The 17,317-nt window shown below is 44.0% G+C and overlaps 1 protein-coding gene across 2 annotated transcripts in view; it reads right to left on the bottom strand.

Moving 5' to 3' along the window:
- Window positions 1-3,028: 3,028 nt before the first annotated feature.
- Window positions 3,029-17,317, bottom strand: part of PPP1R1C (protein phosphatase 1 regulatory inhibitor subunit 1C) — an 82,769-nt gene continuing 68,480 nt past the window's right edge. For both annotated transcript variants that reach the window (XM_024204060.2, XM_024204059.2), the window contains exon 5: window positions 3,029-3,280. In XM_024204060.2, the coding sequence (XP_024059828.1) occupies window positions 3,266-3,280 (15 nt within the window). In that variant the 3' untranslated portion in view covers window positions 3,029-3,265. The remainder of the gene's footprint in view (window positions 3,281-17,317) is intronic.

The raw sequence follows: 17,317 nt of genomic DNA, 5'->3' as shown, positions 1-17,317 counted from the left end.
AAAGACTATGCAGTCTAGGCTACCACGTGGGCCTTGCAAACTAAGATGACAATAGGAATAGGAAGCAATTCTAGTTGGTGAGAGATAGGACTTGGTAAGGAGAGGGTATAATTACACTTGGGGAGAGGACAAGGGCAATGCTTGAGAGAGAAAGTTGGGCAACAGTTAGCACTGTTAGAACACGTGTTTTCTCAAAACATGCTGTGTTGTCACAAAGTTTGTTGTGGGGCGAGGGGAAGAGAGCCAGAGACTTATGCTCTAGTGCCTGGTATTCACTGTACTGGCCTAGGATGTGAGAGACACAAGTTCAAGCTCTGGCAGATTTGGAGTGATCTGGGGCCTGGTCTACACTAACCCACCAATTCGAACTAAGGTACGCAACTTCAGCTACGTGAATAACGTAGCTGAAGTCGACATACCTTAGTTCAAACTTACCGCGGTCCAGACGCGGCAGGCAGGCTCCCCCGTTGACTCCGCGTACTGCTCTTGCCGAGCAGGATTACTGGAGTCGACGGCGAGCACTTCTGGGTTTGATTTATCGCGTCCAGACAAGACGCGATAAATCGAACCCGGAAGTTCGATTGCCAGCCGTCGAACTACCGCGTAAGTATAGACAAGCCCTGGGATGAAAAGCTCTGCTCTGAATCAGGAAGGGAAGTAGAGACTTGAACCTGGGACCACTACACACTCCCCTGCCTCCACTCCCCTTAGATTTTGATCCAAAAATGAACATTTCCAGTTTTGTGAAAACATTCTAAAGGAGTGGTCCCCAAACTGTGAGGGCCCAGCCCCCTAGGGGAAATGTGGAGGGACATTGGGGGTGGGGAGATGGCAAGTCCAGGCCAGCCCCAATAGAGGTCAGGGAGGGAGCGCCACAAGCCCCGCTCTGCCCCCCAGCTGCATCCCCATCCCTGTCCCTGCCTTTGGCCCAGCCAGGGCTTCGCTACCGGCCCCAGCCCCACCCCCAGCCTCGGCCCCTGGCTGCAGCTCCATTCCCAGCCTCAGACCCTCCCCCAGCTGCAGGCATGGCCTTGACCCACCTTCTCCCCCCTCCTCCTTGGAGCCACAGCCCTGCTCCTGGCCCTGGTTCCCAGGGCAGCGGGGAAGAGGCACAGACATGGGTAAGGGGGAAGGCACGACCCTGAAATTTTGTGGACCACTGTTCTAAAGGTTTTGAAATGTTGAGTTGCCACAAAACAGCAGTGTCTTTCTGTGGTCAGCTCTAGTGACAATACGCGCCTGTACTAGTTCTGATGCACTCTAATAAGCTGTATATATAAAAGTGTAATTATTATCTTAAGTCTTATGTATGTAATGGCGTTACTGAAGCATGATTCTGCGTTTCCTAGTTAATTCATATAAACTGTTATCTGCCATGTGCTACACATAGGTGCTGGAAATAGGGATGATGGGGGTGCGGCAGCATCTCCTGGCTTGAAGCGGTTTCCCTCATATACAGGGCTTACTGTTTGGTTCAATGGGTTTCAGCACCCCCCATTATAAAAATTGTTCCAGCACCCCTGTTCTACAGGCTGTACATAGGCACTAAAAGCCAATCCACATCCTGAGAAGCTTAAAATCTAAAGCAGCAAGACAAATAAGTGGTGGAAGAAAGAAATTAGTGCCATGTCACAAATGGCAAACTGGGGCACAGAATGATTAAGTGAGTTGCCCAAAGTAAGTAAGTTGGTCACACCCAAAATCTGTGGCAGTGCTGAGAAATGAACCCACCTCTTCTTGGTTCCAGGCCAATGCCTCAACTTTTTTTCATTCAAATATTTTATGAAGGGAAGCTTCCTCTTTGGTGGTATTATAAAGAAACCTCAGTTTAGCACTGTGTCTACAGCACAACTGAAGATTTCTTCTATTAGTCAGCTCTTCATTAAATTATAGCCATAAATATCACTTGGAATGTCTGTGACTGGAGCTGCAATAAAGAACTCATATACAGATATACTCATATACAGAGAAAGATATGGCTGTCAAACAAAGAAACACTTGTTACAGATCCTATGAATGCTAGGTCTTCTCAGCACAGTGTCTGCTTAAATGTGAGCCAAATGAGCACTCAAGGCATTGACAAAAGAGTCTGTGTTTTCCTATCCTTCATCTACTTTCAGTAGCTTGGCTTATCAAGTGGGACTCAAGGGGATGAAAGGCTAAATTCAAAATGAATCTTTATACCAAGGACAACCTTAGCTACCACAGTTCTACAGGTTGTGAAAGGCTGTCCTTGGTTTAAAGATGGACCATTAAAAACAATATGTTAAATACAACTTTAAAGAAGTATGATTTGTCCACCCCATCTCATTTTCTGCTCCTTCATAAGTTTTCCTGATGTTCAGCACTCACAGAACTTGACATGAGCTGTCAAATGGTAACCAGGCCAAAATTGAACTAGCTCTCTTAGAGTGGAAAGGTTCTGCAGCCTATCGCCAATATTTTGAGGCAGCCAGTCTCCACCAAATCAAAGATTTTCCTAATGTTCTCATATGATTGTCTTCAGTAGTAAAAAGGAAAAATCAGTTAATGTATCACTGAATGACTGAGCAGTATCAGATACATACCTTTATGGAAAGCAAGAAGTGGTGAACTGTTATATGCAGTACATACACTGAAAGCTACAAAGAACTAATGCAGTTCAGAATTAAGCAGGCATCTCTGCTTTAGCTTGGGTTTGAAGTATGTTACTAGGTGTAACCCTAATATGCGAAAAGATGCTCCTGGTCTAAAGACTCACCTTACCTAAAAATTTCTCTTCAAGTTAGACAGAAACACAGCACGACATAAAATCATGTCTAAATGAATTTAGTATTTATTTGTAACTTTTAAATTGGTACTATTTACAATAAGTCTTGGAGTACAGATCACATTCAGTAATTAAGCTCTGGCAGTACTGAAGTTAGATTACTAACATGTTTGCAAATTACATTTTTAAGTCATAAAAAAGGAAAGAAAAATGACTGTAAAATAAATGTTTATCTTCAGTTACAGGTATCACAGGACAAGTTTGCAGAGTGCTGTAAAATCCAGTCAAGGAATGCTCCCCGGAAAGCATCCTGCTATGTGTGCCTGGAGTGGTGAGATGAAGAATGTTTCAGAAACACAAGCAATGGAATTCCATGTTAAGTATGGAAAGTTTAGCAGTTCAGTTATTCACAATAACCTTTCTTACACAAGCCCAATGCTAATTAATGGTCCCATTCTTCTTCTCTTTCATTGACACCCTCTTCTTCCTCTGGGAATGCTGAGTCGTTCTGACTTTTCAGATGTTTAACCCCTGCAAATATAAAGATCGTATTTAAAGACATTTATTCAAATCAGACTGGCTGTTTAAATCAAAAATCCCACAAAACAATGGAAAGGTTTTTTAAGTGACTTCATTGGTGCTGTCTTTCATAACCTTTCAATTCATACAAGCATTACATATTACACCTTTTGTGATAGAACAGTATTTCCTTCCATTCCAGGATTCCCAACAGCACTCCTGGATTGGACTAGCAATATCGCACTCACTCAAGTTAAGCACCTGAAAAGCTAAAATAATGGCAGATGGCTGTGGGTTCTTGGCCATCGGAATTTAGAACATCTGTCTAATTGCGAGTTCTGAAACGCATCTCTTGGAGAAGAGACGCAGTGCAGACACAGAGCCCAAATCCTTGTACGCTTGGTCTCAGCTGCCCCTCTCCTAAATTAATTCACCTTTTGTGTAAATTAATTAGAAGATTGTACAGGTTACTCATCCCTTGCAACATCCACAAAACTAGAACGTAACTACTCTGGGAACTTCATCTTGCCAGTGCTACAAATGTGTCACTTCCGGGCAAGTCAACAGGAGTTTTGCAATGGACTTTTGCACGCTATGGTCCTAGCGACGTGCTTTATCATTATATGAATACAACCCAAAGCATGCTTTGGGAAACAAAAACTGGATAAATCACATTCAGATTGATTTCATGTCTTCTAAATAGCACCTTTCATCTGAAACGTTCACAGAGCACTTCCTAAACTATCAGCAAAGCGCACTTTGTCCACTGTTAAAATACCATGGGGGTGAATACAAAGGCAAACGTGAAGTGGACAGCATTCTGCTCAGCCACAAAACAATGAGATGATGGTTGACCCTGGGAAATTTGGTAGGCCCACGAACACCCCTCCAAAAATGTAAACATAGCAGTCCCTGGCTCTTCCTTGTATCTATGGGTGCCTCTGTGCTAGAAAGGTTTGACACTGGCAGTTCTGGGAGCAATGAATTAAAGCACAATTCTAAAGGTGAGTAGTGCACCCAATGTGCTGTTATTCCTTCTGTTTCCCCGACTGCTGGTTACTATATTATGTTGTTATCGCTAGTTTTGCACGACCCAGCATCTGGCCAGCACCAGTAGCTGCCTGAGAGGGAATTTACTAAGTAAGCATCCCATCAAACCTCCAGGCCAATCTTCACATACAACCTAATCACCTCACTTGCAAATCAATGTCTGCTCCACTGACCGCTTAGGAAGAACTTTGTAAACAGCAGGGCAGCTGCTACAGCTAGTCAGAGGTTTCTCAAACAGCACAGGATTGGCCAAACAGAAGGTACTGTAGGAGCAAAGATGGGTGACATCATGTGGGGAATGAGGCACCTGACATGCCTCATGTAGAATAGATTGAGTGGACTGCAGATTTGAGACCACAGGGAGTAAGAACATTGGAGTTTATTGTGTCTCTATACCAGGTAGGACCCAGGCAAGAAGCGTCAATAGCCCTCATAGTGCTGTGATTTAGTTTTGAGGACTAGCTTGAAAACCCAGCCCTCCCATTGTTTTAGTCAAAGGGGGAAAATGTGACCTCAAATTTCATGCCGATTATTCATGTCTGAAATTACTCCTGGTCCAAAACAAACATAAAAGGCCTCTATGACCAGGTCTCAGCACCACCTCCACAGCCCACAATGTGTAGTCACTATATGGCTGGGACTGTATTTAGTTTCTGACTAAGTCTAACTCACTTGCCATGCAGACATGTAACCAATAATCAAAACTGACAAGACCGGCAGCGATACAAAGAATAAAATGTTTGCTTAAACAAAATTTTCTTCAGCAGTTGTTCCAAGAGCACAAATGTGTTTTTCCGTACTAGTCATGCATACTTTCATTTGCCACCTCAGCATCCCAAAATAACCGTGTCTGATTTGTAGACATCCCATTGTTATAAGCCTTAGGCCTTGTCTACGCTTGCAGCAGCATATAGGAGATGTGTAGCTACACACTGGACTGCGTAGCTTCAGGCGGCAGTGAAAGAAGCTGATAGGGGCGAGGCAGCAAGGTGTTACACTGCTAAAAATAGCACTGCAGATGTGGGAGGCACTGCTTGGGCATGTAGGGTATATACCCTAAGGTTCTTGTGTGTCTGTACACTGCTTGGCTGAGCAATGCCTCGGCCTATGCTGCTATTTATACCCATGCAGGGGCTGTACTCCACACATCATCGTAAGTATAGACATAGCCTTAGAGGCCAAGATTTTCTGAAGTGCCTTCTGAAGAACTCACAAGATTTTCCTCAATTTTTTGGCACCCAAGCTTGAGACACCTAAAAGGGGACACTTTTCAGAAAGTGTTAAGGACCTGCCCTCTGAAAATCAATAGCTCAAGCTGGACACCCAAAAATGGAAGTGTCCCCTCCCACAAAAAACAAAACAAAACAAAACAAAAAGCCCCCAAATGCCTACTCACTTCTGAAAAGCTTGGCTATTGTCATAAAACTTGGTGGAACATAATGAACTCTATCAAAGGGATGTATTAAGCCTATAATAGGCTCAGATCAATATTTGTGTCACAATGGAAAAGCTTCATACTGCGATGCTTTGATAATATGAGGCGCAGAAAGGTGAGCTCTGGTGCTTTACCCTTAATCTGTCACTGCTTCTATTCCAAGATGGGACTTGATTTCCCTTTCATAGCATGTGGCAATCCAGAGTGTGCCCTGTCACATGTGCCAGAGATACCAAAGTGAAAGAGAGCAGCTCACAGAAGCCTAGTAGTATTGTCAGTGCCATAGAGCTGGTTGGAAAGTTTCTGATGGAACGTTTTTCCCAATGGAAAATTCTGATTTGTCAAAAGCAAAATGTTTTGCAGAAATGTGTCAATTTCAATGAAAGTTTTGTTTCAAAGGAAAACTTTTTTTAAAAAAAGTGTTTTGATAAGGTCAGAATGGAACATTTAGATTTTCTCTCTCAAAATGACTTTTCACTTCAATCTTATTTTATATTACATACTAGAATACATATATTCTATTTTTTTAAAATATATATATATATTTAAAAAAAATCAAAATCAGAATGAAATGGTTCACTATTATCAAAACAAAATGTTTAAATTGACCCCAAATTATTTTTTCCCCAGAATTTCATTTGGCAGGAAACTTAATTTTTTACATTTGTTCAGTTTCATAACAGAAAAAAATTTGACATTGTGGTATTCCCTGAGAAATTAAAAATCCAGTTCCTGCCCAGCTCTATCCATCAACAATGGCAGACAATGTCATGGTAATTCTCTTAGCATGTGGTACTGTATGAAACCAACCAGTTCTAGTCTATTACTACACTAGAGTGGTTGTTTTTCTGAAGCGTAAGGGTTAAATTGTATGGGTTGCACGAAGAGCAGGCAATTACAGTCAATGGTACTTATTCAGTTTCAATAACCTAATGTGTTGTATGAGAAACACAGTTAAGGTAATTTGCCACCTTAAAAAACATGGGGACAGATACTTGTCACACATTGACAGAAATCTGGAGTAACTTTATTAATTTCAGTGGACTATACAGGGCATACCTGAGATCAGAATCTAGCCCATGGTTCTGAACCTGATAAGCATGTGCACTCAATCCTGTATAGGTAAATATTCAGATTTCACAGGCAACCTTAATTCTGGCATTTCCTAATTTTTTTAGTGATTGACTTTTTGTAATTTTTGAGGGTAATTTCCTACGTTTTTTTTAAAAAGCCAGAAAAAAATAAATATAACGTGGCATCAAATTGACCACCTACGTTCATCAGCAGGGTTGGAACCATTAGATCTACCACACCAACCTCTGTCACTTGAGCTCAAATAGTTACTGATAGCAATAGTAGGTTCTTATCCTCTATGGGTATGTCTACACTACCGCGGTAGTTCGACGGCTGGCAATCGAACTTCCGGGTTCGATTTATCGCGTCTGGTCTGGACGGGATAATTCGAACCAGGAAGTGCTCGCCGTCGACTGCGGTACTCCACCTCAGCGAGAGGAGTACCGCGGAGTCGACGGGGGAGCCTGCCTGCCGCGTGTGGACCGCGTCTGAACCGCGGTAAATTCGAACTAAGGTATGTCGACTTCAGCTACGTTATTCACGTAGCTGAAGTTGCGTACCTTAGATCGAATTGGGGTGTTAGTGTAGACCAGGCCTAAGTGGACCAGCACTAGAGGTAGATGGGACACATCATTTGGCAGTGAGTGTCACAGATATTTGCTGACAACTGAGGAAGGGTGAGACTCAGAAGTCTTGAGTTCAGTTGCAGGCTGTGGCATGTAGTGTTCTCTAATGTCCTCTGCCTGTTCCTTCCAAGTTTGATCCCTTCTGCTTCATCCACTCCAACCTGTCCCTGTCCTGCCTCTTCCCCACCCCTGACTCCTAGCCGCAGTCCCATTCTCCTTATCTAACCAGGCCCAATCTCCACTCTTTAGGCTTCTCATCCCAGTCTCCTTGCACAGCCAGGCCTAAGTTTCCTCCTCCAAGCTCCCCTTCTGAGTTCGACTCTCTCCCCAGTCCCAGTCTCCATGCCCGGGCAGTTCCAGTCTCCCCCTAGCACCCAGTCCCCTTGTCCAACCAGGCCCAGTCTCCCTTCCTGGTTCCTACCTCTCCCCTCTGCAAATTCATCTCTTGTTGTTTCTCACTGGAGAAGCTATATATGCACATTTGCTGTACCTGTTTAATGAACACGAAATAAAAAGATCAATCAGAAATTGCTAGGAGCCAGAATATTTCGTATTGAAGGGTTGGGTTTTTTTAGGAGATGAAACAAGAGCTATGGCTAAAGGGGAGGACACAGGACATAAGACCAGTATGATGTAGTTCCGTGGAATGACATTTTGGTAAGAGTGACGTTTATTTTTTAGGGTGCAATTCCAAAGTGGGAGTTACGCTATTGAGTGAGCATTGCACACTGAACTTTTTGTTTCTCATGTAAACCTGTGTTTTTCGTAAGGAAACAATCAGTGTTAAGTACTGATCTCACCGACCTATAGCCCACCATCACCTTTGTCACAAGCCTCATCATATTACACAGTAAGCTCCAAACTATTGCACTGCAGTTTTCCAAGATGAAGGCAAGCCCATATGATCAGTGGTATTACGGAACGTGTCACCTAGCTACGCAGTAAAACAACCTAGAGTGCAACGATGTGCAGATGGCAAAACACCTGATAACATCTAACCACGTTTAATAAACAGCTGCTTCCCTCTCCCATGCCCCAAGTTATACTCTATGCACTGGGTGTCAGGTTTTCTTGCTGCAACACAGAAACCACCAGTGTCCAGCAGCTAACTGGCCCACTGCTTACTCACAACAATTCTGACACTGGGCAGTCCATAAGCAGGCAAAAGTCCTACTGACATTGTCAGCATTAACTTACATGAGCAAGCCAGATATTGTTGGGAAAAGTTTGGGATTGTTGCACCCCCATAAATGTTTACAAATGTTTAAAGAAACAAATTCACTTAACTGGGACTTTTTGCTTTCGTGTTGTTGTGTATTCTCAGAGGTGAAAGCTTTTGTTGTTGTTGTTCAGCCTTGAAGGAAGTTACATGACTTCCTTACTGTCCTAGGATGCTTCTAAAGCACCACATGGTGGAGCCACTTAATCCACCAGGACAAAATTCTAGCTTTTTCACCTAATCTGCAATGAACATCCGTGACTGCAAAAATGCAGGAAGTCACAAAGCTGTGCCTAAGCTAGACCTCTAAGATCTCCCAACATTCCCCATAGCGGCAGCAATGGTACAAAATGTTATGACAAGGCCAAAGAGATACTATGACAGACAGACAGCCTTTAAAGCCTCTCCAAATTCACTTTCTAGGGCTTTTTAGATTATGTGGTTTGAACTAGCTGACTCAGCAGTAAGCCAGCGATAAGCAGATAATAAAATAATATCCTACATTGCCAGAGATAATGCACTTTAAGTTTTCTGAACTAGTTGGGCCAATCTCTGAGTTGTGCCCATATCTGTACCCAGTACCCTTTTATTTAGAAGTATCTAAATTGTTTACTAAACAATCATCTATCCTGTGATACTAAGGTAAAAGTTTTGTAACCTTGGTCACCATCATAGTCTTCACAACTGATTCCATAGCCGTATTAATTAAGTAGAAAACAAAACTGGAAAGACAAAACTAAACTCTTCTTATCCTCTCTCATTCTGATCCTAATGCCTGTTACATTAGCAATGTACTCCATACCCTCTGCCCTTTTTTAATAGTAAGAAAGAGGTACCAGAGCAGCTGCTGTTCAGGGTTTATCTATATCCATCAATACAAGAGTTTACCAAGGTCAAACCACAAATAGAGACTCTAAAATATCACTCAGAAAAAAACAATACAATATTAATGTAATGGGCAAAATTCTAGGCAGCAGATGTTGCTCTGTACATGTGAGAGAGCTAAGATCAACATATACAGTTATAGATTTCATAATAATAATTGTAACGCGATATGTCTGAGCGCTGATCCATAAATGAGTCTCCCTTGCCCCCAAATATCTGTTTTTTCAGACTGCAAATAATCCTGTGAGTTCATCTTTACACTCATGCTCTCGATCAGTGCTGCTTATATTCTGCCCTAAGGTTATTTTGCTTTCACAATATGCTCTGCCCTGAGCCACTTCTCAGTTTGCTTCACCCCTCTCACTCCTTGCTCTGTTGACACTCTGCCCTGAGGTTGCTTACTCAGAGGATGTTCTGTTCTGCTTCTACTCTGGATGCCCTAAGGTCACTCTGTTCACACTCTTCTTGCTCCATTACATTTGCTCTGTTCATTTGCTGCTCTGCAGTCCCTGTGCTCAGGTTTTAAATTCTACTCTGAAACCTCACTTCTTGTAGGTGGTTTTGCTCTTCTACCATCAGTTCTACAGCACTATTTCTCAGTTCCACTCGTCGTTCGGATTTCCCTTGCCCCTTATTTCTCTCCTGCTTCCCCAACCCAACAATCAGTTGGTGTCTTTAGGTGGCTGTGCTTTAAAATTACTTTGCTCAAACTCATTCTCTAGCCCACGCTAAAAGAAAGACTGCATAAGCACTGCTTTTTATTTTACCTGAGCCTTCCCTTTTTCTTGTCTTGCTTTCTTAACCCCATCAGGCCAAGAAGTGTTTTAATCAAAGGCTCAGATTTCACTGCAGATAATTTAATCCAATTAATGCTGAGGAAAAAAGCCTGAATGCCAAACCATTTGCAGCAAGCGTGCACTAATACACTTTGAAGTGGTAATGCATTTTAGATGAAATCACTGCCTCTAAGCATATTTGTGGATTCCTGATAATTTATGAGTGCAAATGAAGCAACTTTATGACATTTCCATGGTCACATCATAAAATCTGCGCTGGTTAATCAACAGCTTGACTTTTGCTTTTATCCACCTGATCAAAACACCAGATTAGAAGGTTAATCGGTAGCACAAGATGTGAAATTACCAAATGTTACTGTAATTACATCTGTTCTAAAAATTGGAGATAAGATCTGGGACTGATTTAATAGTGTGAGCCTGAATTAACATTGTGTACCCTGCCTCCTCCCCAGTCCCCACCCACAAAGCCCAGACATGTTTGGATTACGCTGTGGCACATTAGACATATAATGGCTATTTGCAAAACTCAGATTTAGATCTGAGTTCATGTTTTGAACGCCCTAGTGTATAGAGGGGTGTTTGGATACGAAGTTTTGGGTTTGGGCCCATCTCTACGAGAAACACGCAGGCCAAGATTTTCAGAAACAACTACTGATTTGAATCCCCAACATGAGACATTTTGAAGTGGCCAAATTTTCAGAGGGCAGATGCTCAGTCCTTTGAAAAAAATCAGGTTTCTTTAAATTGTCTCTAGTTGGACATTCAAAAATGGAGGCATCCCCAAAATCACTTTTGAATATGTTAGTTCATTTATTTTTGACAAAAACAATGGTTATTTGAGGCAAATGGAGCACACATGACACAACTCATTAATGCCTATGAAGGATGTGGAATTCATTTTCTTATTTTACTTTGCTTAAAAAAATGGCCCCATATCTCCACCACAGTGTACAGCTGAGGTTTGCTCTGACCCCTAAAATCAAATAACTTACAATTAAGGCAGGCACTTCTGTACAGCATAGTGAACAATACAGGAAGAAAACTGAGGCACACACAGGTTAACTGACTTGGTCCAATGTCAAATAGGGCTAGGTGGAACCTTTAAACTCAGCTCTGAGCATGAGGTGGTGTGTAGCTGGCCACGTCAAGGGGAACACTGAAAGAGAGTCACAACTCCTTCTTTGCTTCCCCTCTTGAAAGTAACTCTTCCCCACATGGAAACAATGTACTGCTTCCAATGAGGCTACCCCCTCTGGCGTGCCCTGCCACTTTTCTCCCCAACCTTCTGTGCCCGGGGTTGCAATCCATCTTCAGAGGGCTAGTTACCAATATGTTCAAAGAATATACATACACACACACAATCAAGTCCCTTATTAGCAATAAACTCAGTTTTATACATCATTATATTGGCTGGAGCATGCTCATTCACATGGTGCCACTTCGTGTCTCAGAAGTGGAGGTTTTGTGTGTGTGTGTGTGTGTGTGTGTGTGTGTTTGTGTGCATGTGTTTTTTAAACACAGTTTATGAAAGAAAATTAAAATGGGTACCACATGGCCAAGGAATAAGTCTTGGGATCACAGTGGACGCCAAGTGCCTCATAGTGGTGATGTACTTGGTCTCTGGGTTCATTCCACCCCTCTGAATACCTGTCTAGAGAAAGAATGGGCCAGGTCCTCCGCTGTCATAAATTGGCATCACTCTACTGACTTCAGTGAAACTATGCCAATTTACCCAGGTAAGGATCTGGCCCCTCATACCTTGCCAAAGATTTGTATCCCATACTCCTACCCCCAAGTACCAGGCAGTATCCACGAACAGGAGAACACAAATGGTTTACGTTGGGAAAGGAGGGGAGGGGCTGGCAGGAGCATTGCAACACCTGAATGCCAACGTGGCACATCCCTCATTCCTCTCAGAAAGGCCCAGCAACAGAAACTCCCACAAAAGCCCCATTACATTCTTAGTCTTCATTTCGTAGTGCCTAGTCCAACTCTCATAAAAGTCAAAAGAAAGGCTCATCAATGTCAATGAGAAATTGGATAAGGCTTTCACTATCTAAAAGTCTATTGTGCATCTTGAAGCGCCCTACCTGGAACAAACGGTGCTTGGTGCTGAAATGGTGTATCTTTCCGCCTTGGTTTCATAAGCTGATCATCTGCCTCAGTTACTCTCTGCTGCTGTATGGTGCCTGAGGAGTGGTGATTACCATTACATTTAATAGAATCTGCCTGTTCACTGCCTGCAGATGTAACAGATTTAAAAACATAGTAATAAAAACAAAAACCTACGCACTCCTGTTATGAAAGAAATTGCTTTTTGCTCTGTTATGTGTATATACACAATAAAAGTGACAAGCCTTCAGGACTTGACAAAATGTCTCAACCTAAGTTTTCCAAAATGGCTGATTTTTGCTGCCCTCCCTGAGTCCCCTTATAGGCCTGATTTTCAGAGGGTCAGTGTGCTGCACTTTCTGAAAATGAGGCCCCTTTGTGGTGTTTGAGATAGAGCACTGAGAAACGGATGGTCCCAAAAGCACACGTGCCTTTGGAAAATGTTGATATCTCTATACAAAGATCTGTTCTGAACCCTTAGTGCACAACCTGCATGGATATTTTAAACAAAATTATATTGGAAAATGAAAAATATCAGAAATAGTTGGGTTTTATTAAAGGCTGTGAAAGTTGACTTAGGGCTTGATCTGCTAAGAGCTCCACATACCCACAATGCCCTCCTACTTTAATGAGTGAACTGCACTGGGAGTTCTTGTAGGATCAGACCATTAGTTCCTTTATTTGTAGTTTTTTAACTGTTTTCTATTCACAAGATGATACTTGAAGCAGCATGTTGTAGGAATGTGTTGCTCCCTAATCATAAGCCTTGAAGAACGGCAAACTGTTCCCTCGGAATTGAGGCGGGAGTGACCTTGTTTTAGCGCCTATGTTTGGAAAACATATTGGCTAGCCTGATAGTACCTTTGCAGCTGGCTGTTCACGCGCACAATAGATGAGTTTGCTATTTTGTATAATTGCACACTGCGTGTATCCTGCCTGCCTTCTGAATGGGCAAAGATGTAACCACTAAGAAGAGTTGTAAACAAAGTAAGGAGAGAAATAAAAACCCCAGGAAAAGTTTTCCTGGGAGGCTTTTGGCTTGAGGCTTTTTGCAGGAGGCTTGTAAAGCCCTCTGGCTACCAACAAACCTGGCGTTCTGTTTCCTTTCCTGCGTCGTCACCACTGCAGCTGGTGACCCCGACGTGATACCCCTCTACTCACCGGCTGGAGATGCCGAGCGCGCCCGCGGCTGTTTGCCGCCCCTAATTCGTGAGTATGGGGGGGGGGACTCTCCAGTGCCCAGAAGGAGCACGCAAGAGAGTTACATAAGATTATACGGCAGCGATCATGCATCGCTGTCCCGGTCGCTCATATTGAGGACCTTCTAAGGGAAATAGACCGCCAGTGCCCCTGGTATCCGGACCGCGGGTCTTTACAGCTTTTTGATTGGATACGGATTGGGATCACTTTGTATAGTGAACCCCGTGCCCCATTTCAGCACCTGCTGCTCTGGCAGCGTTGTAAGGAGGCACTGGAGGGGTTCGGCCCCGACGGCCCCAAGCCGGTCTCCCTTTTGCCCCCAGGTGATGGGCCACCCCCCTCCTACCCGCAGCTGACCCTCCCTGCGCCGCCGCCCGTGGCGGCGCCCCCCTGCCCACCGGTCAGGCGGGGGGGCGCTGTCGCCGCGGCGGTGCAGCCAGTGCGCGAGGCCGGTCTCTTGACCGGCGCGGAATCCAGCTGTGGGCTCGAGGCGTTTCCCGTCTCTTGGCGGGATAATGGAAATGGGGGGGAGATAGTGGATTGGGAGGCTCTCCCCTACTCGGTTCTGCGCGAGCTCCGCAAGGCGGTTCGTGAGACCGGGGTGCGGTCCACTTTCACCCTGGGGATCATGGAAGGTGTGTCAAACGGTTATCACTTACTCCCCCAAGTTTGGAAAGACATGTGTCGCATGGTGCTGTCCCCCGCGCAATACGTTGTGTGGGATAGCGAGTACCAGCAAGAGGCGCTTGCGGCAGCAGCACAAGGTGGGGGGGCCTATCTTGCTGAGCAGTTATATGGCTCAGGGCAGTTTTTGAGCATCCCCCAGCAGGTGGAGGGCACGCCCCGGGCAGCTTATCCCTGGTGGTCTAGTGGTTAGGATTCGGCGCTCTCACCGCCGCGGCCCGAGTCCGTGGGCGGATGATGGAGGGGGTACATCTCCACCTGTGGGGCCGTGATGTATTAACGCTTTAACTGCCACCATCCATACTGATGATTAGGCGTACGGCCCTCCCCCTCCGTTGGCTCACTAACGAGCCTGTATGGGTTGCACAGTGGCCGCTTCCTCTGGACAAGTTGGAGGTTCTCCAGCACTTGGTTAATAACCAGCTACGGGCAGGGCATGTGGAGGAGTCCACTAGCCCCTTTATTACCCCCGTGTTTGAAAGCTGAAGTTAGAAGTAAAAGGCAATCAAAAGACTGGGAAAGTCAATTGTGTCCCTTTTTAAGTAAGAATCTTTAAGCTGTGGATAGCTTTGGATTTGGAAGCAAGCCAGAAAGCATCTGTATTAATGCAATCTTCTAACTAATAAGGTAGAAGCCACTGAAATCTGGGCTGCCTATGAAACAAATACAAGGAAATATTTTAAGCAATGACTGACTGCCCAGAAGGGGTAGACCTCTGTTCTTTTGTTTTTCAGATCATCAGAGAAAATGGATGCCAGCTGAACAGCATTCAATGTACCATGCATTTACTGGCACAATAGGGATTAATTTTGTGTTTTATGGCAAAAATTGTTGTTAAGAATTCCATACCAACAGTCTTTGGAAACAAGGACATGGAAAGTTAACCCACTCCCCATATTGCCCATGGGATCCTTCTGGCTACCTCAGATTTCTAGCCAGAGGGCTGGGGAGGGAGGAAAGCAATTAGACACCTGAGGTTGTACCGAGTGCACTCCTCAAAAGTGGGTGTGCTTGTCCCGGTTTGTTGCTCCAAAGCTCTGTAATAAAGTTATTTTACTGGAAGAGTGAAGGTTTCCTTTGTAGGTTAAGAGAAGCCAAGAAGAGAAGAGGAAAAAGCACAGAATGAGTTAACTGAGAGGAAAATACAGCTTGCAGGCTCATCCAAGGTCACAGCCAAAACTTGGCTGACCCCCAAGACAAAGGGGGGGGCTTAAATGTGCCCAAGCAACTAAGATCTGCAAAATACAGACAATGCATTAATGAAATGTGTTAGGTTTTTTCTCACAGGAAGAGAAGTGCTACTCAAAGATCCTAGCACCCCTGCCATTAATTAAAACAAGGAGACTGAGTCTATGTAAAGTCCATCAACGAAAGACTGTTTTGGCTCCATGCTGGAAAGGCCCTTTCCAAGTCCTGTTAACCACCAACACCGCTGTGAAGTGCCAAGGACTGACTGCCTGGACCCATGCTTTTCACTGCAAAAAGACCCCTCCACCTCGGGAGGACTTTCTGACTGATGATAAGCCTATTTCTCCTTCTAGTTCTGCTGTGCCGTCTGGACAGCAGGAAAAAGGAAAAAAAGACAAGGTGAAGTGCTAGTAACCTCTCCCTTGTCCACTGACAGACCTACTGTTGCTTTGAATTTCTCTAGAAGACACAAAACCACTACAGGGTGATGTGCTAGTAACCTCTCCCCTGTATGATGCTGAACCATGACTGTTTCAGGAAAAGAGAAGAAGGAACACTTGCTTTATTGAAACCACAAAGTCCAGGAATTCCTGACTACAAGAGACATTAAGAACTGACCCTGGTGAAGAAACAAAGAATTATATACTAGCAAAAAGAAACCTGTGGAACCCATTCTTGGGAATGTGGTATTGATTGGATTTTGGGGTTTATTCTACAGGCTGCGCCCTGTGTTTTGGATAAGTCCTTTAGTATGTATTGCCTTCCCTAATTGGATTTTAAATGACAAGTACCAAAGGCACCTTGTTGCCATTGCCCCTGCCATTTCCTTCATCACACTATTACCCCTGTAACACATCCAAATACAGACACTGAACCAGAAGTTGCTGATAGAGATGGTATTGAATATCACTGAGGCTGGGAAGGCATTGCAGTGGGATCTAGCATGTTCAGGCTTGGCCCACTGCCCTTACAGACACATCAGGAGTACCATCTGATCTGTGGCCATGGAGACATACTTGGAGACTGTCTAAGTGGAAGTGCAGACGTTCTCAGTGCTCCTTCCAAGCATATGGACCGGTTGAGGGGATGTGGGCTCCCACATACCGAATCCTGCCGGGCCCATGGGGAGGATGCATGTGGGATTGGGTAATTCACCAAGACATCTGGGAAATTAAACCACCTGGTATGCCCAATCGACTTTTAGTCAGTGCTCCTGGGATTACACCTGACAGGACACTTACTTTTTCAAGCTAATGACAGCTGTGTGTATGTTAATGACACCACATTACAAGATATTTGGGTCCACCTGGCAGAAGTATTAAGTCAATCTGATTTCTGCCTGGCCGTTGCCCCGGAAATGCAAGGTCTGTTAAGTACTTGCCTTGTTCCTATCTGTAAACCACCCAGCAACAACTGGGGGTGAGACAGTGAAAGAAATGTGCTGTTTTAAGTTTACTGATAATAGTAATTGCATGCAATAGCAAGTTGATATGCTGAAATGTTATGCTTAAGCCATTTGCTAGGATGTTTTTCTTCCTTGGTGGAATTATATCTAGTTATAGCCACCCTTAGAGTGGATAAAGACCCTTTTATAGTATGGGGTCTTAGTTTTGATTTTTGGCGTTTTACTTTGCTGCTTTGTTTAATGCTTACCCAATTTAGTGGCATTGTGTATGCTACCCTGCAAAGGTGCTTTGTTTAAACACCGCATATAAAATAAAACAGGGGGGGATGTAGGAATGTGTTGCTCCCTAATCATAAGCCTTGAAGAACGGCAAA

Source organism: Terrapene carolina, unplaced genomic scaffold (assembly GCF_002925995.2).
Source record: "Terrapene carolina triunguis isolate 2854851 unplaced genomic scaffold, T_m_triunguis-2.0 Scaffold62, whole genome shotgun sequence".
In the NCBI taxonomy this organism is placed as follows: domain Eukaryota; kingdom Metazoa; phylum Chordata; order Testudines; family Emydidae; genus Terrapene; species Terrapene triunguis.
The sequence above is the reverse complement of the archived record's forward strand: the minus strand, read 5'-3'. Positions and strand labels throughout refer to the sequence as shown.